This window comes from Nesoenas mayeri, assembly GCF_963082525.1.
Source record: "Nesoenas mayeri genome assembly, chromosome: 4".
Lineage (NCBI taxonomy): Eukaryota > Metazoa > Chordata > Aves > Columbiformes > Columbidae > Nesoenas > Nesoenas mayeri.
Genome location: NC_137540.1, coordinates 77,556,680 through 77,582,605, shown reverse-complemented (window position 1 = coordinate 77,582,605; position 25,926 = coordinate 77,556,680). Strand labels below are relative to the sequence as shown.

The 25,926-nt window shown below is 65.3% G+C and overlaps 2 protein-coding genes across 2 annotated transcripts; one reads left to right on the top strand and one right to left on the bottom strand.

The window, feature by feature from the left end:
* Window positions 1-746: 746 nt before the first annotated feature.
* Window positions 747-9,347, top strand: ADISSP (adipose secreted signaling protein). The gene is made up of 6 exons (XM_080343566.1): window positions 747-804; window positions 2,283-2,385; window positions 4,527-4,669; window positions 5,709-5,847; window positions 8,097-8,219; window positions 8,700-9,347. Exons 2-6 carry the CDS (start codon window positions 2,367-2,369, stop codon window positions 8,798-8,800), a joined length of 525 nt encoding a protein of 174 aa, XP_080199692.1. The 5' UTR covers window positions 747-804; window positions 2,283-2,366; the 3' UTR covers window positions 8,801-9,347.
* Window positions 9,348-10,151: 804 nt separating this feature from the next.
* HSPA12B (heat shock protein family A (Hsp70) member 12B) lies at window positions 10,152-23,193 on the bottom strand (the record flags this gene model as incomplete). Its single annotated transcript, XM_080343560.1, has 12 exons — window positions 10,152-10,786; window positions 10,922-11,025; window positions 11,845-12,103; window positions 13,460-13,564; window positions 13,742-13,828; window positions 14,724-14,895; window positions 15,545-15,661; window positions 16,417-16,521; window positions 17,444-17,630; window positions 17,863-17,987; window positions 19,337-19,437; window positions 23,151-23,193. 12 exons carry the CDS (start codon window positions 23,191-23,193, stop codon window positions 10,152-10,154), a joined length of 2,040 nt encoding a protein of 679 aa, XP_080199686.1.
* Between the last annotated feature and the right edge of the window lie 2,733 nt (window positions 23,194-25,926).

Here is a 25,926-nt window from a genome sequence, read left to right as displayed (position 1 = left end):
TCGGTGCGATGGGGATGGGGTGGGACGGGATGAGCCAGCCCTGCGCAGCCATCGTCCTGGATCCCAGCTCGGTGTCCGCCCACCCTCCAGTGTCCACAACCCAGGAGAACCGGGACGGTGCCGGGGGAGGTGGTGGCACCGCCGAGCCGGTGCGGCGGTGCCGGGGGGAGCCCGAGCCCCGGGCAGGGTCTGGCCCTTCCACGGCCAGTGCCGCTTCCCCTCCCAAGCCCAAGCCCAAGCCCTGCCCAAACCTCTTGTGCCAGGAGTTTTGATGTTATTTTTTTTCTTAAACAACCTGAAATGAGGATTTTGTCACCAGGGGTTTCCCGGCTGTTTCCCCCACTTTTCCTGCAGCGCCGGCTCCAGCCTAACCGAGGTGCCGCCGCGCTGTGGCAGCTCGGCCGGGCTCGGAGACCGGGGTCCGAGCAGCAAAAATTGCCAGGAAATGGCAAGTTGCCATGGCAACCGCATCACCGGGGGTGGGGGGACCAGGTGCGCACCCCCGCCCACACGTGCCGCTCTACGCCGCGCGCGCCCGCCTCCCATTGGCTGCCCCGGCCGTTCGCCACGCCCCCTAGCGACAGTCCCGCCCCTTGGAGACGACGCTGCCCCGCGGGGCCCCTCGGGAGGCGGTGCCGCCGTAGCCGCAGCCGGTGGGCGTGGCTGGGGGGCGTGACCGCCGAGGGGACGGACCAATGGGGGCGGCCGAGGGTGTGCCGGGGCCAATAGGGGCAAGGGGGCGTGTCCCGGTAGCGGGAAGCGGGGAGCGGGGAGCGCGGCAGCGTCCGGGACGCGCCGGCCAGGGTGAGTGCGGGACGGGCGGGGGCAGCGGTAACGGGAGGGGGCAGAGGGGGATCCCCGGGCCTTCCCCTGCCCGGGGCGGCGGGGCCACCTCCCCGCATTGCCCCCTGCCGGCATAGCCGGCCAGTGTGGTCCCGGTGGGCTGGGACGGGATGATCGCCCCGCCACCCGTTGCGCAGAAGGGAGCGTCGAGGCCGGGGCCCGATCCTCGCGTCCCCTCTTGCAGCACCGGAGTTGAGCCGGCGGGGGGGTGAAAACACGGGGCGGGGGGGCGATACCCACACCCACGCGTGACGGGGACCGGGGCCACGCGGGTGATGGCGGAGGCAGATTGGGGCCACCCGGCGGGGGGGACGCGCGGCAGCGCCGCCGCCTCCTTCCCGCCGCTCCCCCCGGCCTCGGGGTGCCGGGGAGACCGGGAAGGGGCTGAACCCGGGGTGCCAGGGGGTGTCCGTGGGGTGCGACTGTCCGTGGGGTGTCCCCCACTCCGGGGATGCAGCCAGGGGGGTCTTGACCCCGCCAAGGACACCGGGAGCCCGTGGGCCCCGCGTTCCCCCCGGTGTGAGCCCACACACGGTGCCCACCCCAGCCCCGCCGTGGGGCCGTGTCCCGTCCCGCGGTCCCCTCCCACCCCGAGCTGCCCGTGGCCCCGTTTCCGTGTCCCTTCAGGTGTCCCCAAATCCTGGGCTCGTCCCTCCCGGCTCTTTTCCGTGCTGATCATCTCACCTCTGGCAGCAGCACCGTGCGGTGTGGGGGCTGTGACAGGGCCCTAGGCCCCCCCAGCCCCAGGAGCCCCCGCCCTTCCAGCTCTCCTTGTCTTTCTGTTGTTTTCCCCCACGGCTGACGCCGTTGACGCTTTTCCCGTGGATTTCCCTGCGCTCGGCCGCCTGAGCTGCTGACGGGGCTGGTTTGGACACCTGCCTCCCGCTGCGGGCTCCTCGGGGGGGCCCGGCCGTGGGATGGGGCGGCAGCGGTGGGACCAGCCCGTATTTCGGCTCCCGAGGGGCGGGGGGGCTGTTTGAACCCTGCCGCGGGGGGGAAGGTTTGAGCATCATCTTCCACCAAAGGCGTTTTTGGGGTGTCAGATCCCAATCCCCATGTGGGGGCCGTGAGCCCCATCATCCCCTGCCCGGCTCCGGTGGTTTCCCCTGTCTTGGTGCAGGGGCAGCGCCCACCCTGGGGCTGGGGGTGCTGCTGGGTGCCCCCTGTTTGGTGGGGCTGTGTGGGAGAGGCTGGCCCCAGGGAAGAGTTTGGGGGCCGCCTTTTTGTTGGCAGCACATGAGGCTTCCCCGGTGTGGGGCTGCCGGAACCTTAGCGGGGAGGGGAAGTGGGGAAACTGAGGCACGAGGCGCTCTGCTGGCTGCTGATGGTTGGGAGGCGCGGTGGCCGCATCCTGCCCGCCGTGCCGTGGTGTCCCCGGTGCTCTGTTGGCCCTGGCACCAGCAGAACACCCTGCCTGACGCTGCCCGTTCCCCCCCCAGCTCCGGCGCTGGCAGCCAGGCCAGCATGGCCTCCTGCCCGCGCCTCTGAAGTTTCGTGCAAGGACACAACGGCTGCGGGGACACATGGCTACGGCTGGCAAGGGTGAGTCCCGGTGTCCCCCACCGCCACGCTGCACCTCAGCCCCTCCCGGGCTGCCTGCCCGGACCGGGGCCCGCCTCCAAATCTGATGCTCCTTTTCGGCAAAACCCCTCTGTCCCCAGCCCTGCCGTGGGGTCCCTCTGCCAGGGGTCCCTCTGTCCCCAGCCCTGCCGTGGGGTCCCTCTGCCAGGGGTCCCTCTGTCCCCAGCCCTGCCGAGGAGTCCCTCTGCCGGGGGTCCCTGTGTCCCCAGCCCTGCCGGGGGGTCCCTCTGCCAGGGGTCCCTGTGTCCCCAGCCCTGCCGGGGGGTCCCCGTGTCCCCAGCCCTGCCGGGGGTTCCCTCTGCCGGGGGTCCCCGTGTCCCCAGCCCTGCCGGGGATTCCCTCTGCCGGGGGGTCCCTCTGTCCCCAGCCCTGCCGTGGGGTCCCTCTGCCAGGGGTCCCTCTGTCCCCAGCCCTGCCGGGGAGTCCCTCTGCCGGGGGTCCCTGTGTCCCCAGCCCTGCCGGGGGGTCCCTCTGCCAGGGGTCCCTCTGTCCCCAGCCCTGCCGGGGGGTCCCCGTGTCCCCAGCCCTGCCGGGGGTTCCCTCTGCCGGGAGTCCCCGTGTCCCCAGCCCTGCCGGGGATTCCCTCTGCCGGGGGGTCCCTCTGTCCCCAGCCCTGCCGGGGGTCCCTGTGTCCCCAGCCAGGGACTCAAGCGCTGCCCGGAGCTGCCTCCGTGCCCAGGGAGCAGCCGGGCAGGTTGGAGGTGCCGGGGGACTTGCGGGGGGGACATTGCTGCTGTTTTTTTGCTGTGAGTTGTGAGCGAGCACCCACTGAGGGGGCTGGTGGCGGGGCGGGGGCTCCGGGGGGGCTCTGCTGGCACCGCTCATCTGCCATCCCCGCTCCGGTGAGGGGCGCGATCCCCGGCACCCCACCCCGGGCAGGGCTGCTGCGGGAGGCGCTGGGCGCTCCTGGGGCGCTCCTGGGGCGCTCCTGGGGCTCTCCCAGCCTCCAGCCGCCCCCCCGAAAGGCTCTGGCCGTGCCGGAGGGGACCCCGACAGGCGGCAGGTGCGGGGTGCGCGGCGGCGGCAGCGCCCGGCTCTCCCTGCGCCGAGACAAAGACCGAGCAGGCTCTTTGTGCCGCTCCCTTTGTGCGCCCGGTCGCGGCTCCCGCCTCTTCACTCTGTCCCCGGTGCTCGGGGAGCGCGGCGGGTCCCGGTGACCCTCCTGTCACCCGCGGGGACCCGGGTGACAACCACGGGCTGGACCTTGCCCGGTGCCGCAGCTCCCAGCCGGCGTTGGGGACCCGCGGGGGTCCCGGTGTCACCCTCACGGGCAGCGGGTGCCCGTGCCCCGTCACGGGGGTCTCGGTCCCACCCGTGTCCCGCTCCCCGCGCAGCCGCGTGGCCCCGCGCGCGGCCGAGCCCCCGTGGCCCCGTTCCCCGCGCGGGAAGGGATTTCTGCCGGGCTGTTCCGGCTGAACAATGCCGGGCTATTAAATCCGCGGCGTTTCCAGCCGGGCCCGGCACAAAGAGCCTTTTCTTCGAGGAGGCGACAATCTGCTCGGGGCCGCGGGCAGATGGATGCGAGCGGGCCGGGGGTCCCGGGCTGTCCCGAGCGGGAGGGGCCGCAGGAGGGGCAGCGGGAGGGGCCGCAGGAGGGGCATTTGTGCCTCTGTGCGGCCGTGTCCCCCGGTGTCCCCAGGCAGGTGCCTGTCCTTGCAGGGCCATTACGTTTTGGGTTTTCCTGGACGCTGTGGGGTTTGCTCCCCAACATGCAGGTCAGATTTGCAGCCCGGGGAGCTGTCCTGCCCCCTCTCTTGTCCCCTCCCCAGCACAGCCCGTGTCACTGCTTGTCCCGCTCCTCTGTGCTGAGAAAACCACAGGGCGAGCGAACGCTGCCGATCTGGGGGGACGGACGGGACCCCCACAGCCTTTGGGCTAGTGGCAGATCCCTGTGCCAGCAGGGTCACCTCGCTGTCACCACTTGTCACCAGTGTCCCTCTGCCCCCTCCCCAGCCCGTGGCACGGGGCGTTTCTGAAACAAGACAGGGGGAGACTGCGGAATCCCCTCCCTATCTGATGATGCTGTATCCCCAGGGGGACACAGGGACAGGGGGTGGTGTCCCAGGCGGGCAGGGGTGACACCGGCGCTCTGTCCTGCGCAGGCAGCAAGGCCAAGGGGGGGTCCGTGCGCTTCGCCCCCAGCCAGCCCCCCGAGGGCGCCCACGGCCACGTGCGCTTCGACGAGAAGCTCCACGACTCGGCGGTGATGGTGACGCAGGAGAAGGACGGCAGCTTCCTCGTCAAGGTGGGGACCTGGGGGACAATGGGTCCCAGCGCCACCCTGGGCTGTCCCTGCACCCAGTGGGGCTGGGGCTGTCCTGTGGGGGGACATTCTTCTTGCCCCATCACACTCCTCAGATATTTGGGGATGTTTGCTCCCAGCAGCTCCCTGGTGCACTGGGGGGGCTGGGAGCACCCCAAGAACCCGCGTCCCTCCCTGGGGACAGCTGTGACACTCCCAAGGTAGAAACGTGGGCGCTTTGCTCCCGGTTCGCCCATTCAGCACCCGATTCCTGCGGTTTGGAGGGGGCAGGTTGGGGCTGTGGGGGGGTTGGTCCCCTGGAGCCAGCTGAGCCCCCCACCATGTGCCCACGTCCACAGGATGGGGACGGCACTGCCTTGGCCTCGATGGCGGCTCCCAGGGGGTGCTGGGGACTGGTGGCCCTGGGGGATGAACCGTCTTTACCGAGCCGCTCGTGCCCAGGAACGTGCCAACATACCGCATGAGGTTTATATTTATGTGTATAGATCGATGTGTAGGTGTGCACACGTGTTATATATGTATTGGTGCACCTGCGTCCCCAGCCGGATCCTGGCTCAGCCCCGGGCTCGGGCGGCTTTGCCGGTGGCTCCTGAGCTTTGCCGCAAGCGGGACCCGCCGTTCCCTTCCCAAAATGGCATTTTGGAGTGCGCCGGAGCCCGGACCCCGCGCCGGAGGCTCCCTCGGGGCTCTGGTTTTCATCGTGGCGGTGGATAAATGAGCTTTGGAGACGTGATCCTGGAAACATCTGGGCTTTTAGAGGCCAGAAGCGGCAGCTTGTGCTGGGAAAATGGGTCCGGGCTCCTGCAGCGCCTGGGGGTGGTGGTTCCGGGGGCTTTGCCCAGAACTGGTTGGTTTTGCTGCTTTAGGTGCGTTCGTTAGGTTCTCCCGATTATTTAGGAAGCAGTGGGTGCCCCCCGCTTCCCGCGGGCTCTGCAGTGGGTCCCTGTCCCCAGGGTGGGCCGGCGGGGACGGGGTGGCAGCGTGTGACCAGCGCCCCGTGTGACCCCGCGTGTCCCCGCAGGTGGGCTTCCTGAAGATCCTGCACAAGTACGAGATCACGTTCCAGCTGCCGCCGCTGCAGCGGCTGGGGAGGGACGTCTGTGCCGTCCCCGTCCCCAACCTCAACCTGCGCGTCATCGCCGTCACCCCCCTGCCTGAAGGTAAGGTTCCCCCGCTTAGTCACCCTTTGTCCCCTGTGGGGAGGACACACCGGGTATCTCCATGGGGTGGGGGGGGCCCTGGTGTGCCCGTGGCCAGCGGGTTGAGCCCTTGCCGGGCATTGGGGACAATTCCTCTCACTTGGGGACCTCAGAGCCCTCCGGGACCCCCGGGGATGGATTTTATTGCTGCCTCATGGGAACCTTGGTGGCTGAGTGTCCCCCCAAGCGCTTCCAGACATCGGGTAGCTCTGCCCCATGGAGAAGAATCGATGTTTGCAGCCACGGCCGAGCCCGACTCGGGTGCTGTCTGAGCGGCTTTTGGGGCGTTTAAATCCAGGAATGGGTGGAACGGAGCCCAGACCCGCCGGGATTTGTAGCGCTTTGCTCTGCCTGCACCCGAAGCCGAGGGGGGTCACCTCTCCGCGCCTCCAGCCCTCTTGCTAATTCTCTTGTTGCAGGGAAAAGGAGAATTACGTCCTGAGCACTGACACGCGGCTCGCAAAGCTGCTGCTGGGCTTTGCTCGGGGCCCGTGACCGCCCCTGCCCCGCGGCCGCGGCTGCAGCCCCTGCGCACCCGCCTCCCTGAACTTACCGTCCGCAGTTGGGAGCTTAAATGCCCTGTTTTCCCAGTGTGTGTCCATCAGCTGCTGTTTCTTGTGGCTGCAGAGACAAAGAGCAGCCGGGGGTTTGCAGCCTGCTGGGGACAGGGACAGGGACAGGGACAAGGTTGGCTCCAGCAGGCACCGTCAGGCTGCAGGGGACAGGGACAGGGACCAGGCTGGCTCCAGCAGGCACCGTCAGGCTGTGGGGCACAGGGACAGGGACAAAATTGGCTCCAGCAGGCAGCAGGCTCAGACACCAGCCCGGCCATGAGAGACAGGAGCAGAACTGTGCAGGGTGGCTCTGGTGTCACCCTGGGTTTGGTGACAGCTGTCTTGGGGATATGGGACCTGCTCTGAGGCCACCAGCAGCACCTTGGGACGCTTGGCAGGTCCCGTGTGGTGGCTCTGCTGCCACCAGCCGCGGTGCCGGTGCGGGGACAGGCGGTGGCTCTGCTGCCACCAGCCGCGGTGCCGGTGCGGGGACAGGCGGTGGCTCTGCTGTCACCAGCCGCGGTGCCGGTGCGGGGACAGGCGGTGGCTCGGCTGCCACCAGCCGCGGTGCCGGTGCGGGGACAGGCGGTGGCTCTGCTGTCACCAGCCGCGGTGCCGGTGCGGGGACAGGCGGTGGCTCTGGTTGACACCAGCCGCGGTGCCGGTGCGGGGACAGGCGGTGGCTCTGCTGTCACCAGCCGCGGTGCCGGTGCGGGGACAGGCGGTGGCTCTGCTGTCACCAGCCGCGGTGCCGGTGCGGGGACAGGCGGTGGCTCTGCTGCCACCAGCCGCGGCGCCGTGCAGGGCCGGACTGTGGCTCTTCCCGCGCTGCCGCTGGCCCCGGCCCAGCAAAGCACTTAAGGCCGGTTTGCCCGATGTCCCCGCGGGCGCAGGGCCGGGCTGTGGGCCGGGCTGTGGGCCGGGCTGTGGGCCGGGCTGTGGGCCAGGCTGTGGGACAGGCTGTGGGACAGGCGGTGGGACAGGAGGCTCTGGGGACGCCGCGCCCGTGGCGGCCGGAGGGGCCGGTGGGAGGCGGCGCTGTGCAGCGGGGTCTGTCCCGGGTCCCTGCGCTGTGCCGGCCCTGGCCCCCCCGCACGGCGCACACATTGTCCTGCCGCCTGCTGCTTCTCCTTTCCATTTCTTTTCTTCTTTTTCTTCTTCTTTCTTCTTTTCTCTTTTTCTTCTTTTCTCTCTTTCTTCTTTCTTTCCTCTTCTTTCCTCTTCTTTCTTTCCTCTTCTTTCTTTCCTCTTCTTTCTTTCCTCTTCTTTCTTTCCTCTTCTTTCTTTCCTCTTCTTTCTTTCCTCTTCTTTCTTTCCTCTTCTTTCTTTCCTCTTCTTTCTTTCCTCTTCTTTCTTTCCTCTTCTTTCTTTCCTCTTCTTTCTTTCCTCTTCTTTCCTCTTCTTTCTTTTTTTCCCCCTTTCTTTTCTTTGTCTCCCTTTCTTTTTCCCCTTTTTCCATCCTTTCCCTCCTTTCCTCTTCCCTTTTTTCCTTTTTCTTTTTAAATTCTATTCCTTTTTATTCTCCTGGTAAGACCTGCAGTACGAGGATGAGGAGGAGCAGCTGAGTTCTGGAAACAACAGGAGACTTTCTGTGCCCATCTATATATATGTATATATGTATATCTATCTCTCTATACTCTGTCCCCGTGTCCCCAGGGTACAGCGTGAAGTGCGAGTACACGGCGCACAGGGAGGGGGTGCTGAAGGAGGAGCTGGTCCTGGCCAGCGAGGCCGGCGAAGGCGCCAGCGTCAAGGTCACGGTCCAAGCCCGGGTCATGGGTAAGGGGCTGCCGGGGGGCAGGGCTGTCCTCAAACCCTGCTCCGTCCTCCCCGTGTCCCCAAACCCTGCTCCATTGTCCCTGTCCTGCTCCATTCTCCCCGCATCCCCCTGGACCCAGCTCTATCCTCCCCATCCCGGTTCCCCCCAGTTCTCCCAGTTTAGCCCCTGCAGATGTTCTATGAAATTGTCTAAACCAGACAACTTTCACCCCCAAACCCCCCAGCACAGGGGATGGGGCTGTGAGCTGCTCTCCTAAAGGGTTCATGCAGTGGGGTGTTGGGGGGGGTCAGGGCCACCCCCTGCCCCCCTCACCCCAAACCCGTGTGGGGACCATCCAGGGAGGCCAAGCACTTATGAGCCTGAAAACCCCTCGAAAAGGTGCTGGGAGCCCCTGGGGTGAGGTGGCTGCGGCATCCCCGTCTATGTCACGTCCCCATGGCTGTCCCCATGGCCGTCCCCATGGCTGTCCTGTCCCGCAGACCGGCACCACGGCACGCCGATGCTCCTGGACGGCGTGCGCTGCGTCGGCGCCGAGCTGGAGTACGACTCGGAGCAGAGCGACTGGCACGGCTTCGACTGACCCCCAGCCCCCCCGCCACCCCCTTGACACGGAAACAAACAGTAATAGAGGAAATCCACCCAAAGCTCCCCCAGCCCGGGGCTGCAGCTCTGCGCCCACCACGGAGCTGGGGGGACCTGCTGCGGCCCCAGCTGTCATTGCCGCTCTGGGGGCCCCAGTGCTGGAGCATCTGCTGGCGCCTCGGGGGGATCCCGCTTCTGCCTCCGGCTGCTGCTGCTGTCCCTCTGCTTTCGCCCCCGGAGAGGGGACACCTGGGGACAGGGACCTCCCCCCACGGTGACATTGTCCCAGTGGGGTTTTGGAGATGGCATGGGGGCAGGATCCAGCTGTTGGGGGGGCTGGTCCCCAGGGCTGGTCCCCAGGCCCGCTGTCCCTGCCCGCCCCCCCATGGCGCAGCCGTTGCCTTAGTCGCCTTCCCTTTTTTCCCTTTTTTCCCTTTTTTCCCTTTTTTCCCTTTTTTCCCTTTTTTCCCTTTTTTCCCTTTTTTCTTCCCTTTTCTTTTTTCTCAGTACGACCCGCGGTACAAGAAGTGGCTCAGTTCAGGAAGCAACAGGAGGCTTTATGTGCCTACATATATATATATATATATATATATATATATAAATATAGAGCTGTATATATACACACGGCTGTGTGTGTGTTGGTGGGGGGAGGCGTTAAGTACAAAGATCTATAGAGGGAAATAATAAACCACAGCTGAGAAGGTTCGGGAGCTCAGATCAACCTGTTCAACCCCCGGAGTGCAGGAGCTGATTAAAACCTGCTGTGACAGGGGGACACAGGTGATACCCGGGCGGGGGGACAGGGGACACTGGGGGGACGCTGCTGCCCCATCTCTGCAGTGCTGGGCTGGTTCAGGGGCTCCTGGGCCCACACAGAGGGGTCACATCCATTGATTTGTGCACCTGGGATGTGGGGGCTTAGCGCAGTCAATGCCCCATCTCTCTGGATAAAAGGGGTCCAGGTGAGGGAGGGGACACTGTCCCCTTCAGTGTTCCCATCAGTGTCCCCATCAGGCTCTGCCGGGGGGGCTGCCAGCTGTGCGGGTGATGTGCAATATAGGTAAAAAAACAGGAATGTGAGGGCACAGAAAATGCACATATTGGTATTTACAGGGGCTGGTGGGGGCCCTTACCCCTACCTGGGGGGCAGCCTGAGCCTCTGTCCCCACTCAGCGATGCTGGAGGGTCAGTCTCCGTCATTCCCGGGGGGCAGCACCCGGGAGCATCTCTGGGGTGTCCCCGAGCAGGGGGCCCAGCCCGGTGTCGGCTCGCAGCTCCGCTCGGTCACTGCCCGCGGGGGTCCCGTGGTGTCGGGGGGCGGACAGGTGGGGGTCCGGAGCGTGCGGGGCTCAGTTGGAGAGGAAGTCGATGGTGGCTCGCACCATCTTGGAGGTGGAGATGTCCATGGCGGTGACCTTGATCTCGGTGTCCCCGAACTGCATGCTGGCGCGGATCTCGCGGCGGGCGCGGGGGGGCCCGCCGGTGTCCCCCAGCTCCAGGCTGACGGTGCCGCAGTGGCGCACGCCGGGGTCGGTGATGTAGAGCACGTCGTCGCGGGCGCTGCAGTAGATGTTGATGATGGTCCTGCGCTGGCCGGGCCGCGCGGGGCAGTAGCTGCGCTGCACCACCTCCCCCAGCGCCACCGACTGGTCCACCGACACGAACTTCTCGAAGACGTCGGTGCACCAGCTCTTGCCCTCCTTCACCAGCAGCTTCTCCCGCGGGTGCTTCCCCTCCACGAACTTGTTGAGCACCCCCACGCCGTAGGTGAGGGGCGAGCGGCGCACGCGGACGATGGTGGGGTCGAGGCCGAAGAGGACGGCGCCTTTAAGGATGGTCAGCCCCACGTCTTGGGGGACGATGACGCGGCAGGTGAGGCCGAAGGCCGCCTGCACCGCGTGCTGCAGCATGGGCGACTCGGCGAACCCCCCCACCAGGAAAAGGAACTTGATGCCTTGGACCTCCGGCTTCTTCAGGAGATCAGCTGGGGAGGGAGGGACAGAGCGGGGCGGTGGGCAGGGCTGGGGGCCGTGTCCCCCGCCAGAGGGGACGCCCGGTGTGGGGGGGACACCCGGTGTGGGGGGGACACACAGGGGCCGGGGCAGCCCCCGGGACGTACCGATGTGCGCGATGATCTGGCTGATGGTGGGCTGGAAGAGCTGGCTCATGGCCTCCGCCGACATCCGCAGCATCCCCTGCGACGACCACTTCACCAAGTTCACGCTGCGGGGGACAGAGGGAGTGGGGGGGGAGACAGAGGGGTTAGGGGGGACAGAGGGGTTGGGGGGGACAGAGGGGTTGGGGGGGACAGAGGGGTTGGGGGGGACAGAGGGGTTGAGGGGGGACAGAGGGGTTGGGGGGGGGGACAGAGGGAGTGGGGAGGGGGACAGAGGGGTTAGAGGGGACAGAGGGGTTGGGGGGGGACAGAGGGGTTGGCGGGGGACAGAGGGGTTGGGGGGGTCAGAGGGTCCAGGGCTGCCCCTTGCCAAAATCTCTGCCCAATCCTCCCCCAGCCCAGCAGCCCCATGAGCAGAGCACCCCACCTGCCTGTGCCCCCCAGTTTAAGTCTCCCTGAGGCCATGTGCTCCCCAGGGGTCCCCAAACTCTGTCACCCTCCCAAGGGGGTCTCACTCGCTCTTCCTGAGGGTCACACACCCCCCAGGGGTCCCCAAACCCCATTGTCCCCCCACTGCGGGTCTCACTTGGTCTTCCTGAGGGTCACACATCCCCCAGGGGTCCCCAAACCCCATTGTTCCCCCACTGTGGTTCTCACTTGCTCTTCCTGATGGTCACACACTCCCAGGGGTCCCCAAACCCCACTGCCCCCCCGGGGTCTCACTTGGTCTTTCTGAGGGTCACACACCCCCAGGGGTCCCCAAACCCCATTGTCCCCCCACTGCGGGTCTCACTTGGTCTTCCTGATGGTCACACACCTCCCAGGGGTCCCCAAACGCCAGTGTCCCCCACTGCAGGTCTCACTTGCTCTTCCTGAGGGTCACACACCCCAGGGGTCCCCACACCCCACTGCCCCCGGGCTCTCACTTGCTCTTCCTCAGGGCCGTCTCCACGTTGTGGCCGCGGTGCTTGCGGTAGAAGTCGATGAAGGAGAAGGGCAGGGAGATGTTGAGGGGGCTGGCGCGGGAGGGGGCGGCCGCCCGCTTGCGGGCCTCGAAGGCGATGGTCAGGTCCACCCAGGCTGCTGGACGCTTGGCCTTGAACGTGGCGATGAAATCCGCCCCGAAAATGTGGCACAGCAGCTGCTCGAAGGCCAGGTCCACCCCCACGGCCCCGTACGGACCCCCTGGGAACGAGGAGGGGGGTGGGTCAGGCAGTGTCCCCGTGGCGCATGTGTTCCCATGTCCCCCATCCCCATGTCCCCCATCATCATGACCCCATGTCCCCCATCGCTATGGCCCCGTGTTCCCCATCACCATGGCCCCAGGCCCACCCCAACACCACCAGCAAAGCCGGGGCACTTTTTATGCAAGATCCTGTCACCCCCAGGCCCGCTGTGGGGGGGGATGACATGGAGGGGAGCCCCCCACCCAGGGCGGGCCCACGGGACAGGGGCAGGTCCTGCAGTGGCCATGGAAACGTCCCCCAGGAGCAGAGTGGCAGTGGGGACAGCGGTCCCTGGACAAAGGGGACCCTGTTGGGGGTCCCTGGGGGGGTCTCAGTGACCCCCCGTGGTGGGGCTCTGCAAGACAGCCCAGTTTGGTGCCTGGCACCTGTTTCTCCAGGGGTGCACGGCCACCCTGTCCCACAATGTCACCCCCCATTTGGGCTGAGGCTGGGGGCTCTGCATGCCCCCCAGGAGCAGGGCAGGGAGCCCATGGGCGCAGGCCAGGATGCGTCCCATGGACCAGGACAAGTCACAGCCCTGTCACCCTGTGCCTTCCCTGAGCGCCCAGGGGGCACCGGGGGCTGCGATCCACAGGATGTGGGGACATTGGGGGTTCTGTGTCCCCAAACCAGGGTGACATGGGCATCAGCCTCTGCCCTGTCCCCTTTGCAGCCACTCCAGTCTCCCTGCCCCCCTGCACCCCACCCTCTCCCAGCCACATCCCTGTGCAACTGGAACCCCCCAGCCCAGCACCCTGTCCTTCTGTCACCCCACAACCCAGCACTCCTTTCCCATCAGCACCCCTGTCCCACCTGAACCCAACTGACCCCCCCAGCCCAGCACTCCATCCCTGTCACCCAACCCACTTGAGCCCACAACACCCCTGTCCCCCATCTAAGCCCCCCCAGCACTCAGCACCCTCTCCTACCTGACTCCCCCCAATCCAGCATCCTTGTCCCACCTGAGCACCCTCAACTCAGCACCCTCTCCTACCTGACCCCCCCCAACCCAGCACCCCTGTCCTGCCTAAGTCTCCCCCAGCCCAGCATCCCTGTCACCCCCCCAACCCAGCACTCCTGCCCCACCTGAGCCTCCGTCCCCCGAACCCACCTGAGCCCCCCCAGCCCAGCGCCCCTATCTCTGTCACCCCCCAACCCAGCATCCCCGACTCCCCAGTCCATCAACCCTTCCCTCCCTCCCTCCCCGGCCCCCTCCGCTGTCGTTTTCCTCGCGGACACCAGGTGGCGCCACCAGCCCAGCCACAACCCTGCAAGGGACAGCGGGGACCCCGGCGGGGGTCCCGGGGCCGCCCACCTGAGGCTTTGTACAGCTCCTTCAGCGTCCCCTGCGGCTTCTCGATCTGGTGCACGGTCAGGTCCACGGTGCCCCCCCCGCAGTCCGCCACGATGTACCGGTCACCTGCGGCGGGGACGGCGGCACAGGGTCCCGTGCATGTCCCCGCCGCGGGGTGTCCCCAGGCTGAGCCCGGGACACCCGCCCGCGGGCTGGGGGACGCGGGGACACGGGGACGCGGCCCCTGGGCTGCGCTCCCCCCGGGGGAAAGCAGCCCGAACCCATCTTTCATCTTGTCCGTACCTGCCTGCATCTCGGCCCAGAGCTCCCCCACTCCCGCCTCCACCAGGAACGTCCGGCTGTGCCGGGACCGCCGGAGCTGCTCCCGCGCTGGGGACAGAGCGGGGACAGTGTCAGGCTGCGGGGGGGGCAGGAGCATCCCTGGCACCCCCCGCCAGTGGGAACCGCCCTGGGAGCGCTGGTTTCCTGCTCCCCTCCAACTGGGACACCCAGCGCTGCCCCCCAGCTCCAGTGCGGAGGAGGAACTGGTCCAGCCCCCCGAACACCCCCCCATCCATCGGCCCCGGGCGATGCCACCGCTTCCCCTGTTGTCCCCAGCCCGGGTGGGGTTTCCTCTGCTCCCCGCCCCGTCCCGGGGTAGGGGACATCAAAGCAGCCCGGAAGGGTGGGGAGTTGTTTGTGGAGGCGGCGGGGTCACCCCGGCCTATTTTTGCCACACCAGGACGGACATGGCACACTAATTAGCCTCATTAGTGAGCCCCGGGGTGCAGCTCAAGGTAGCAGAGGGCAAAGTGGGGAGCAGGGCCCCCCAGGGCTGCCAGAGAGGGGAGCCGCCACAGCCCCCCCTCGGTACGGAGCGTCACTCGTCCCTGCCTCAGTTTCCCCCATCACTAGATGATGTGACAGGCTGGGGGTCCCTGTCACAGTGGAGCCAGCTCTGCCATGTCCTCATGGGGGGCGAGGGATCGCTGCACCCCCTTTACAACAGGGGGGCACCCTCCAGGGCCTCTCCCCAGCACACCCCAGAAACCCAAGCAGCTTTCACCAGAACTAGTCTGGGGGCTGCTCCCAGAGCCCCCCACCCCGGGCAGGGCCCGATCCCCGGGGTGGGTGTCCCCGAGCACCGCGGTGGATGCACCACATCTGCACTCCAGCACTGGGTTACGGGATGCTCAGCCCAGGACCCCCCGTTGCACCCCAGGGCTGCCCCAGCCCCCTCCCCAGCTGCCAGAGCCCCGCTTGCTGCGCCCCCCGCCACAGCCACCTTGCCGAAAGCTGGAGTCGATGGCGCGCTCGGGCGCCGGCCCGCCGGCCGCGGCTCTGCAGCTCAGCTCCAGCAGCTGGTGCAGACGCAGCTTCCTGCAGTAGATGGAGGCGGCTTCGGGCTCCAGCGCGATCAGCAGCTGCTCAGGGTTCTCGGGGGACACCAGCCCAGCCTGCAGGGGGACAGGAGGTCACACAGGGGAGGTGACGCGGCACCGGGGGGTCCCCATGTGCTGTGACGGTGCCACGGGACGGGTCCCCCACCCCCGGCCTTGGCATATCCATGCGAACAGAGCCATAAAACCACTCCATGGTTGGACTCGGCGATCCTAAGGGTCTCTTCCAACCAAAACGATTCTTTGGTTGGAAAAGACCTTTAAGACCATTGAGTCCAACCATTAACAATCTCCACATGCAGCGGCTAGAAGGGTGATGCCCGATCTAAACAGCAAACAGTGGCTTTTGTCTGGAAATCTTTTAACAATGTCCCCCACAAATTTAACTTCGGCGCTAGTATGAAATTTTAGAGCCCCTATTACGCAGAATATTTAAATTGCTTTTAACTTCATGATGCTGAGGGTGTTCAGAATCAAGTATGTTCATTAATATGAACTTCAGCAGAGGTGAAACTGCTGCATTTATCCATGTTGGGATTAAAGAAATTCGTAAGAGACACTAATAGGGACTTGGCACTAACGGTACAATACTGATCCACACACCAAGCTGGGGGCTTGTGGGGCTACCGGGATGTGCTCGGTTACGCAGGGAAAGGGGGGCAGGTGCGGGGGGCCGTGCAGGAATGTGCCCCCCGTGTCCCCTCACCTCATACGCAGCCTCGCGCATGAACTGCTTGGCCGGCTGTTTCCAGATGGCCGGGACGGTGATGACCCAGCGGATGGCACCGCGCTCGGGCAGCGCCGGGCACTGCTCCCGCAGCTCCTGCGGCGACAGGCGGCGGTGACCCCCCCAGTCCCCGGCACCGCGGCTCCGGGGGAACGTGGGAGCACGATGGGCACGGTCCACGCTCCATTTGGGGAGGAATCACAGAGTCACAGTGTCAGGGGTTGGAGGGCCCTGGAAAGCTCATCCAGTGCAATCCCCCCATGGAGCAGGAACACCCAGATGAGGTTACACAGGAAGGTGTCCAGGCGGGTTGGAATGTCTGCACAGAAGGAGACTCCACAACCCCTGGGCAGCCTGGGCCAGGCTCTGACACCCTCACCCCAACAAGTTGCTTCTCATATTCAAGTGGAACCTCCTGTGTTCCAGTTTGCACCCATTGACCCTTGTCCTGTCCCTGGTTGTCACCAGCAGAGCCTGGCTCCATCCTCCTGACACTGCCCCTTTCCATATTGATCCCCAGGAATGAGTCCCCCCTCAGTGTCCTCTTGTCCAGCTCCAGAGCCCCAGCTCCCTCAGCCTTTCCTCACACGGGAGATGCTCCACTCCCTGCAGCATCTTGGTGGCTGCGCTGGACTCTCTGCAGCAGTTCCCTGTCCTGCTGGAACTGAGGGGCCACAGCTGGACACAAGATTCCAGGTGTGGTCTCCCCAGGGCAGAGCAGAGGGGCAGGAGAACCTCTCTGACCTACTGACCACCCCCTTCTAACCCACCCCAGGTCCCACTGGCTTCCTGGCCACAAGGGCCAGTGCTGGCCGGTGGCCCCGGAGGGAGGGCGCAGCGGCGCGTCCCACCTGCACCGCGTGCTGCTTGAAGAAGCGCAGTGCGTGGGCGAACACCTCCAGCGCCGGCATCTTCCTCCCGTTGACGGCTTCCAGCTCCGTCTTCATGGTGAGGTCCTGCGGGAAGAGCGGGGGCAGCGGATGGGTTGCGTGGGGTATAATGCTGGTGTTCAAATGGCGCAAGGGCGAGCCTGCAGCGCCTTTGAGAAATGAGCGTTTGAGCAAAGCTTATACGGGTGAGGGACACAAACAGTGATATTTTATATGTAAATTTTATATATGCATACTACCGCTGATTTGGAGATTCGTTTATGCTAACAGGATTAGTATTTTTGGTCCTGTATAATAGACAATGTACTAGATGACTGCCTGATCTTACTAATGTCATCCCAGGTGTTAATTTCTGAGACGATTCTCAGTTCTGTGTTAAATCCCGTGTTTTCTCATGCACACTGTGTGTCTCCAAGCACACTTTGTTTCCTTGGGCGCTGGATGATCAACGGCTATAAAATTGATCTTGTTTCATTCTTTTGGCAGGGAAAACAGAACAAGCTGACGAGGAGTCCCGGGGCCCTTTGGAAAGTGTTCAGTGTCTGCTGTCCTCGGGGCGCTGCCCTGGCCGCCCCTGCGGGGCCGAGGGGACGATGCTGACACGCAGGTGGCTGGGACGCGGCTGGTGTCACATCGTGGCCCCAGCCCACGTTCCCGGGCAGGGTGCTCGTCCCCCGTGCCAAATCACGGCACCCTTTGGGTGGGAGGAGACCCTCGACATCATCGAATCCAACCATAAATGCTGTGGCACAGGGGCTTGAAATGCCGCTTCTGCAGCCACAGCCACCCGGGATGGGGGAATCAAAAGTTCACCCCCCTGGGCTGAAATGTTGCAAAGTGTAAAGCAAATGGGGAGATGGGTGCTGGTGATGGGATCTGCAGCCCTCCCAGATTCCTGTCCCCCCGGGACCCGCTTTCTCTGCAGAGCCCAGCCCAGCTGGTGTCCCCACAGGTCCCCGGGGAGGTGGGGACGTGACCAGGGACTCACGCTGGTGCTGTGAATCTTCATCTTAAACTTCTCGAAATAGAGCCAGTCGCGGGCGTCCTCGGGGTCCAGGTCGTGGTAGTAGTCGCGGGCGGTGTAGCCGAAGCTGTGGAACGTCCCCTCGGGCGTCAGCAGGAGGCTGGTGGGGGTCTTCTGGTTGGCCACCCCCGGGTCCCCTCCTTCCCATTTCCTGCAAACAGGAGCCCGTGAACCTCAGGGCCGGAGAGCTGGTCCCATCCAGTTTATTAGTTTAGGTGGGCACAACCTCCAGAGGGACAAAGACGGGACCGACATCCCCGAGCATCCCCACCCATCGTGGTGAGGCGCTCACCGCCCAGCTTGCTCCCTCCCCATCTCCCAGCAAGTCCAATTCCAGCCCGCTTGGGCCCAGAAAGAGCCCTTTGGCAGCCGCGGCTCCTCACCTCATCATGTGGATGGCCTCGGGGTCGCTGGCGAAGCTGAAGGCGTAGCCGCTGGACGTGGTGCCGAAGTCGATGGCAACCACCACGGCGAAGGGCTGGCTGGGCTGGCACCGAGCCTCGCTCCGCTGGAACCAAGGGCAGCGTTAGGCACCGCGGGCCGCGGCGGCAGCGGGCGGCGCTGCCTGCTGCCACATGGGCCAGAACAGCCCGCCAAAGGGTGCACTTCTCCCGGATTGGGCCCGCGGGCGCTGCGGTTTCTGCCGGGGCAAGGGATGCGGCGATGCTGCGGTTCCTCCCCTCACACAGCTCCCAATCGACCCCAGCTACTCTGTGATTCTATGAGAGGGGCTGCACCAGGGTCTGGGGGTCCCTGAGGCTGTCCCCAAAACCAGGCTCAGGGACACGGGGACCTGGGCAGCCCCAAGGGACGGACACGGTGGCCTCTGGTTCCTGTTTCTCCACAGCTGGGGTGGTGCTGAGCCCTCCACACATGAACCCTGGTACATTGTAGCTGGGGTTCCCCAAAACCTTCCCTGCTCCCCAGCTTGCTGCAAGGGACCCTGTCCCAGGTGTCCCCAGGGGTCACCCAAACAAAAACCTTCCTGGCCCAGGTGCTTCATAGAACAGTTTGGGTTGGAGGGACCTTACAGCCCCCAGTCCCCCTGCCATGACAGGGACATCTGCACCAGCTCAGGGTGCTCAGAGCCCCGTTCAGCCTGGCCTGGGATGTCTCAGGGATGGTTCACCCACCACCTCTCTGGGAACCTGCCCAGGCTCTCAGCACCCTCAGGGACAACAATTCCTTCCTCGTTTCTGGCTTCTGGGAGTCCCCATGGCTGGTGCTTTTCTGGTCCTGCCTTCATCCCCATCCCTCGTCCCCGCGGTGGCAGAGGGAGGTGACAGGGACCGGTGGTGCCGAAGCAGCCGCAGACACTCGGCGAGCCCCGTCCCGTGTCACCGCGCGCCGCAGCCCCCCCGGCGTGGGGCAGACACGGAAAGCTAAAAGCCTCATTAACTTTTAACGCACCCAGATTAAATACAGACATCAGGGAGCTGCGCAAAAAGCCGGGAATTAGCACAGACGAGGGGGTTGTCTCAGAAATGTGCATGTTCAGGAGCTGCGGGGACAGCGAGCACAGGGGGGACATTCCCCGCCTGCGTCCCCCCACACTGGGATGTCCTCTGGGGTGGCTGGGCTGGGGCAAACTGGGACCAGGAGCTTTGCAAAGGGTTAAACTGGTGCTGGTGCTTCCTCCAGCTCCTCCCCTGTGCTGGGAAAGACCCTCAGCCCCACAGACCCCAGAGCTAAGGAGGGTTTGGTCCCAGTGACAACCTGACCCATCCTGACCCTGATACTGGGGTGTGCGGTGACAACCAGACCTGGGGAGGTGAGCGCTGACCAGGGAAGGACCAGAGGGGACCATCCTGTGGGGACAGACCCCGGCACCCCCAGGGGATCCCCCAACTCCCTTACCGGTGACTGGGACGGTGTCAACGGGGCGATGCTGCAGCTGTCACGTGGCGTCCCCGGGGAGCCGGGAGGGGACGGTGTGGGACACCGCTCACCGCTGGCACCTGGGGACACAGGGGGAGAGGCTGGTAGGGGGACAGGGCCCTGTCCCTCCCAAAGACCCTCCCCAGGGCAAGGACAGCGTGTGGCTTCCCAACGCAGATGCAGCCGGTGCAGGTTTGGGTCTGAGCCGCTGTGGGGGCTCCGCACAGCAATTCGGGGCTCTGTGCGGCAATTCGGGGCTCTGCACAGCAATTTGGGGCTCTGTGTGGCAATTCAGAGCTCTGCAGGCCTCCCGCAGTTTTCAGCCATGTGTAAGGAAGGGTCTAATCAGCACCAATTAAATTAGCAAATGAGGAGCCACTCGCAGGTGTTGTGAGGAGCTGGCTGCAGCTGGTGTGGGCTCTGGGGCTCAGGCAGGGGACGGGGGCAGTGGCCAAAGCCCTGGGGCTGAGGGGCTCTCTCCTGGGACATGGGCTCTTGCTCGGCAGGGAGATGGGTGGGAGCGTCATTCGGGGTGTTTCGGGGGGTCCAGCTGGCTGGCATGGGCGGTTTTGGTGCTGAGACCCTGGCCCGACGTCTGCTCCGTCCCAGGGACCAACCGGCGCACCGGCACAGCCGTCTCACCCCGCAGCCGGTACCCGAGGGTGGGTGAACCAGCACACCCAGGTCCTCCCAGTTCCATCCACAGGGACCCTTGGTGGCGGCTGCAGATGGGGACAGTTCTGTAAATGGCCCGGCCGAGGTGGGACGGTCCCTGCGTGGCACATTGATCAGCAAAACAGCAGAACGGGAACTGAACGCTGGTGGGTTGTGGGCACAGGGGTCTCGTGCAGACTTTTCCTACTGTGTGCAACCGAGTCAACCGCTTCATTCCGTAAATACAACAGCCTGGATGAGCCACTCTGGGCTCTCCCTGCTACGTAAGTGAGCGTATGGCAACGGTTTTACTACCCAGAGGTCAGTGGATGAGCCCAGTTCAAGTTCAATATTCATCATTTAGCTTGAGTAGATGCACACCAAATGTGATGGATTATTTAGAGATAGACGTTTGCATGATTTTTAGTGTACTCTTTGATTCATGTTACTTGGTAGACTAGATTTGCTATAATTTTAAGCTGTAAGGTCCTGCTTGTATTTACCACAAGCAACTGCAGGCTCTGCTGAATGCCTGCAAGATGAAGTCCAGCTTGCACTTTGCTGGGAAAATGGAACCGAGTGGGAAAACAGCGATCCAAGGCTAACACGGAGACATTACGGGGATCTGCATAGGGGGGTCTATTTTGTACTTCACTGAGAAGAAGGGATTTATCCAGACAAAACGGCACCTCCAGGGATATGCACCAAACCCAGTGTCTACAGCTGAACAAAACAAAGGCCACGTGGGGTCAGGGAAAGGGTCCAACGGGGAGCAGAGGACCTGGACCTGGCGGGGAAGTTCTGCTATGGGACTGGATCTTGGTGGGAATGGTCTGTAAAGACAGAGAAGTTTGTGGTTGCCTATGCGTGGCTGGAGCTCTGCGCGGGTACCAGCTGGGGCCAGCCCTGCTCCGCTCTGTTCCACTGAATGCTTCATTTTCGGAGCGCCCTGTCTCCCGACAGCACACAGCCGAGCGGCCTCGCCTGGACTGTGCTGCTGGACTCCTAAAATACAGACTGTGGAGCCAATGGTTATCGGGAAAGAGGAATCCCGACAGTCTGCACCGCGACGGATCCGGGCGCCTGGAGAGGGGTGAGCACACACCAGCATGTTGCCCGCGCAGCAAACGACAGGAACCCGCCACCAGGCTCCTCTAAGTCCCACTTGGCTTTAAGAAATCTAAACGCTGTTCTGCAGCAGCAGAACCATAAATCACCCCCCGCGACAACCACAGAAGAGTCAGGACCGAACGCCCGTGCCGCGTTTGCAGCACAGCGGGACGCGGTGGCTCCTGCTTTTCAACCGGAAAGCCACCGTCACATAAACACGCTGGATCAGCTTGGCGGGGTGATGGTGAGGGGTGCCCGAGGCTGCTCCGGGCCGGCGGCTGGGATGCTGTATCCAGTGGGAATGGAGGGAAAACTTGGGAAACTGAGGCACGAGGGTGCGGAGAGCCGGCTGCTCGGCAAGGGGAGAGGTGCCAGGCTCAGCGCCGCGGCCACGCTGCGGGACGGCCAGCTCGGGGGACCCGGTGGCACCTGTGGTGACGCTGGGACACGGAGGCTCAGCCTGTGCCAGGAGCTCAGGGGGGTCATGCTGTTGGCACCGCAGTGACCCCCGGACACACGTGGGCATGGGCACCGTGGTCACACACGTAGGGACCCACAGACACGTGTGGGCATGGGCACCGCAGTGACCCCCGGACACACGTGGGGATGGGCACTGTGGTGACACGCGTGGGGACCCACAGACACATGTGGGCATGGGCACCGCAGTGACCCCCAGACACACGTGGGGATGGGCACCGTGGTGACACACGTGGGGACCTGTGGACACGCGTGGGGACCTGTGGACACGCGTGGGGTCAGCACCAGCGCGGTCCATGTGTGGGGCCAGCACTGCGGTGCGGTGGCTGCACACTCACCCTTGCTCTGCGGTGCTTCCTCCTCCTCGGGATACCCCCCAGCTCTGTGTCTCCTCGGGTACCCCCCAGCATCCCCCCCGTACTGGGGACCCCCATTAACCCCACTGTGCCAGCCCGGGCTGGGGGGGCTGCAGGAGCCCCCACGGGACCCCCGGCCCTGCTGCCTGTGCTTCTGCGGCCACATGGCTCCAATTAGCGCAGGGGATTAATCACCGCCCTGTGAAAGCACGAGCCGACTGAGGGGCTCCGGCTGCTGGCGGGGGCAGCTGATGGAGGGGGGGTCACTGTCCCCAGGGAGCTTGGCCAGCCCTGGCTGTGCTGGGACATGGGCTCCAGTCCCCTGCGCCCACGTCTGTCCCCCAGCTCCCGGTTTGGCATCAGTTTGCACCAGGACGCCCAAGGGGCTGCTCCCCAAGCTCCTCCCCAGCCCCCGAGCCTGCACTGGGGGTTCTCGGGGGCCCCTGCACCAGCAGCTGTGGGGTGGGGGCCGGGCTGGGCTGCATAGACCCCTGTCCTACAAGGGGGGTCTCTGACCCCCGCGGCTTTATGTCCTGGGCCGGGAGGCGAGTTGTGGCACATGGCAGTGTTGGGGGGACAGTGCTGTCCCATGTCCCCACGGGAGGGGTGGCGGGGGCTTGGCTGCTCCCCCCCGACACAGCCCCGGTCCCTTCACACCTGCTCCGTAAGTGCCTTTCGCTGTACCCCGCGTCTGCGCCATGAATATTTGATCCCCGACAACGGGAACGTCCCCCCGGGTGCGTGGGCAGAGCCCCGCGGGGGGGGGCGGTCCCCACTGCGGGGGGAGCATCGCCCAGGCTGGCGGGGAGCGGGGGCTCCGGGGACCCCACCCTGAAGCCCCTTTCCCGTGGGGGCAGAGCCAGACCAGGCACCCACCAGTGCGGGGGCACTGGGCTCCCAGTGATGCTGGGGGGGCTGCAGGGGGTTCATTGGTGCAGCTGCCACTTTGCTGTGGCTGCTGGGGGCTGTTTTAGGGTCGGGTTTGCTCCCCCAGATGGGTCTGGTTACCCCAGGGTGGGGGGGCTGCTCCGCGCCCCTGGTGGGACAATGACTGCAAGGGGACCGGGGGGCGGAGGGGACACCGGGGTGTATGGGCAGGGGAAGGGAGAGGCGCCGTGGTGTCACACAGTTCTGCTGATGGGGGGGACACAGGGGACCCCCCACCCATCCCTGCGGCCCCCCGGGCGCATCCTTACCCACGCGCAGACTCTGCATCCCGGGCTCCAGCAGCATCGCCATGGCCGCGCCGTCCCGCTGCGGGAGAGGAGGGGGGACGGTGGGACGGGGTCCCTGCGTCCCCTGGGCAGGGGGTGCATGGCGGTGGTCCCCATGCCCCCCCTGAGCATTACTGGGGAGCCCAGCCTCCAGGCCTCCTTGAAGCCCCCCTGAGATGGTGGGAGAGCCCAAAGCCTGGGGGCTCGGGGCACAGGGGGTGCAGGGGTGGGGGGCTGTCCTGCTTCAGAGCCTCTGTGGGAGGGGGCTCCCGGTTCCTTTCATTAAGCAGCTCAGACAGATGTGCACGATCCAGATGTGTGTGAAGTGATGTTCCGTCAGCGAGGGGTCAGATTTTTAGGCTCAACCCAAGGAGGAAACTGAGGATGGGTGATGCTTTAAAGTGATTTTCTCCACGGAAGCTGCCACCCAACTGACCGGCCCGATGCCAGAGCTCCCATCGCCTCCCGGCTGCCTGTCCCACCAGCGCTGGGCCCAGGACCAGGCTCAGGCCAAGGCTGGGCTCAGCGGGGACAGCTCCAAAGCCACCCTGTGCAGCCGATCCTGCTCCCAGCAGCCTCCAGAGGAAAAACTGGGTGCTAAAAATGGCAGGTGGGGAGTTTTTCCTCAAAACAAGGGGATTTCTGCTCCAGGCACCCTGGCACAGGGGCTGAGTGAGGAGGAGCAGTGGGTGATGAAGGCTGCGGGTGATGAAGGCTGCGGGGCAGGTGCTGCTGGTGGTCTGGGGGGTACAGGGGGTTATATCTACCAAGCTGGGCTGTGCCGGTGCCCTGCGAGGACGTGCACAGGGGACTGTCCCCCTGCCGCAGGAGTTTGTCTTTCCTCCGGCGAAACCTCTGCTCGGGTCAGCTGGCGTTTGGCGTCCGTTTGTCCCGGCTGCGGGTCGGACACCCTCCGTGCTGCTGGGGGACTGGCTGGGGTAACACGGGGTCCGTCACCCTGGGTCCCAGCCTGATGAGGCTGTGCAGGGACATCCTCTGTGTCCCCGTCCCCTGAGCCCGAGGGAGCAGCGAGGCTCCAGGCTCCCATGACCCAATATTTTGCCCCTTTCACCGTGGCTGTGGGATTTCGAGAGTCTGTGCATCCCCTCGGGCTCAGGGGGGCTGGAACCCCCTCTCAGCAAACCAAACCCACTGAGGGGTCCCCAAGCTGCCAGGCCCCTGATGGGGTCCCGGTGAGGACGATGAGGGGGCTCAGCCCGCCCTGGCAGCTGGTGGCAGAGACCCAAGGGCTCAGAGCATCCCCCGGCCCCCAAGGGGTTTCTCCTCATAGACACCCGGTCTCTGCACCCCATTGGGGCGGTTTGGGGGTACGTGGTGAGGATTTAGGTACCTGGTGAGGTTTTGGGGTACCCTGTGAGCCCTGCACCCCACAGTCCCAGCTGGGGGACACAAGGGGATCCCCCTTCCCATGCACACGTGTGTGAGTGGGACACACCCCACGCAGAGCCCTTGTGTCCTCCAGCAGATCCTGGGCAGTGGTTGCGCTGCCTGCGTGGGCAGCTGCCTGCACCAAAACCTGCCTGTACCCACTGCTGCCTGCACCAAAACCTGTCTGCACCCAAACCTGCCTGCACCAAAACCTGCCTGTACCCACAGCTGCCTGCGCCAAAACCTGCCTGCACCCAAACCTGCCTGCACCAAAACCTGCCTGCACTCACAGCTGTCTGCACCCAAACCTGCCTGCACCAAAACCTGTCTGCACTCACAGCTGTCTGCACCCAAACCTGCCCGCACCCATGGCTCCCCCACGGACACGGGCCGAACGCCCCGGTTTTGGGGGGCCCTGCCGCCCCTCTCCCCGCAGCTCCCGGCTCTCTCTCCAGCAGCTGGTGCGGGAGCCGCGGTTTTGAGGACTCTGCAGCGGTTTTGAGGACTTTTCCACCATTTCCGCCTCCACAGGGACTCACGGAAACGGGGAAAGGAAACAAGTTTGGGAGGGTTCGTTTCAGCGGGGCCCGGGCACGGCATCGCCCGCGCGGAGGGGACACCGGCGCGGTGGGGACACCGGCTGGGCCGGGCAGGGTGGCCTCGGGGGCCTCAGGGCAGATGTGGGGCTGGGATCCAGATGTGCGGGGAGTGGGAGGAGACGTTTTCCCCGTGAGCGAGCACGGCTGCGGGGCTGGGGAGCCCCCGAATCCGCGTTTCTATGGCCGCTTGTGGGAATCGCCCCCTTCCCGTGGCCACGGCTGGGCCACGGGAGTCAGTGGCATGTCCCCAGCATGGCATGTCCCCAGCACGGCAGGTCCCCAGTGCGGGCTGCGGTGGCACTTGCAGCCTCTGCACGGTGCTGGCACGTCACAGCACTGTCCCCGTGGTTCTCGTGGTGTCCCCACCAGTCACACCAGTATCCCCAGGGCGGGGTGTGCTGGGACGCTGCCCACGGCGGCGCGGGGGGCTCAAGGCACAGCCCCCACTCCCACCCCAGCCCGCAGCCCGTGTCCCCACTGGGGACAGGCCCCGGGGCCCCGACACCCCCAGACTCCCAGTGCCCTCAAACTGGGGAGCGACCCAGTGGTGACACCCCCGCCCCACCTCGCACCTCGGGAGGTCCCCGGCTCCCACGGAGCCCCACGGCCGCTTACCTCTGGGGTGTGGGGACAGGTTGGGGACCGCTCGGTCCGGCCGTGCCGCCCGGTGCCCCCGGCGCTGCCCCCGGCCCCGCCGCGCAGCCCCCGGCGCTCCGGCTTCCTCCGCCCCCCAGCGCCTTCCTCCCGCCCGGCCCCGCCAGCGCCTCAAA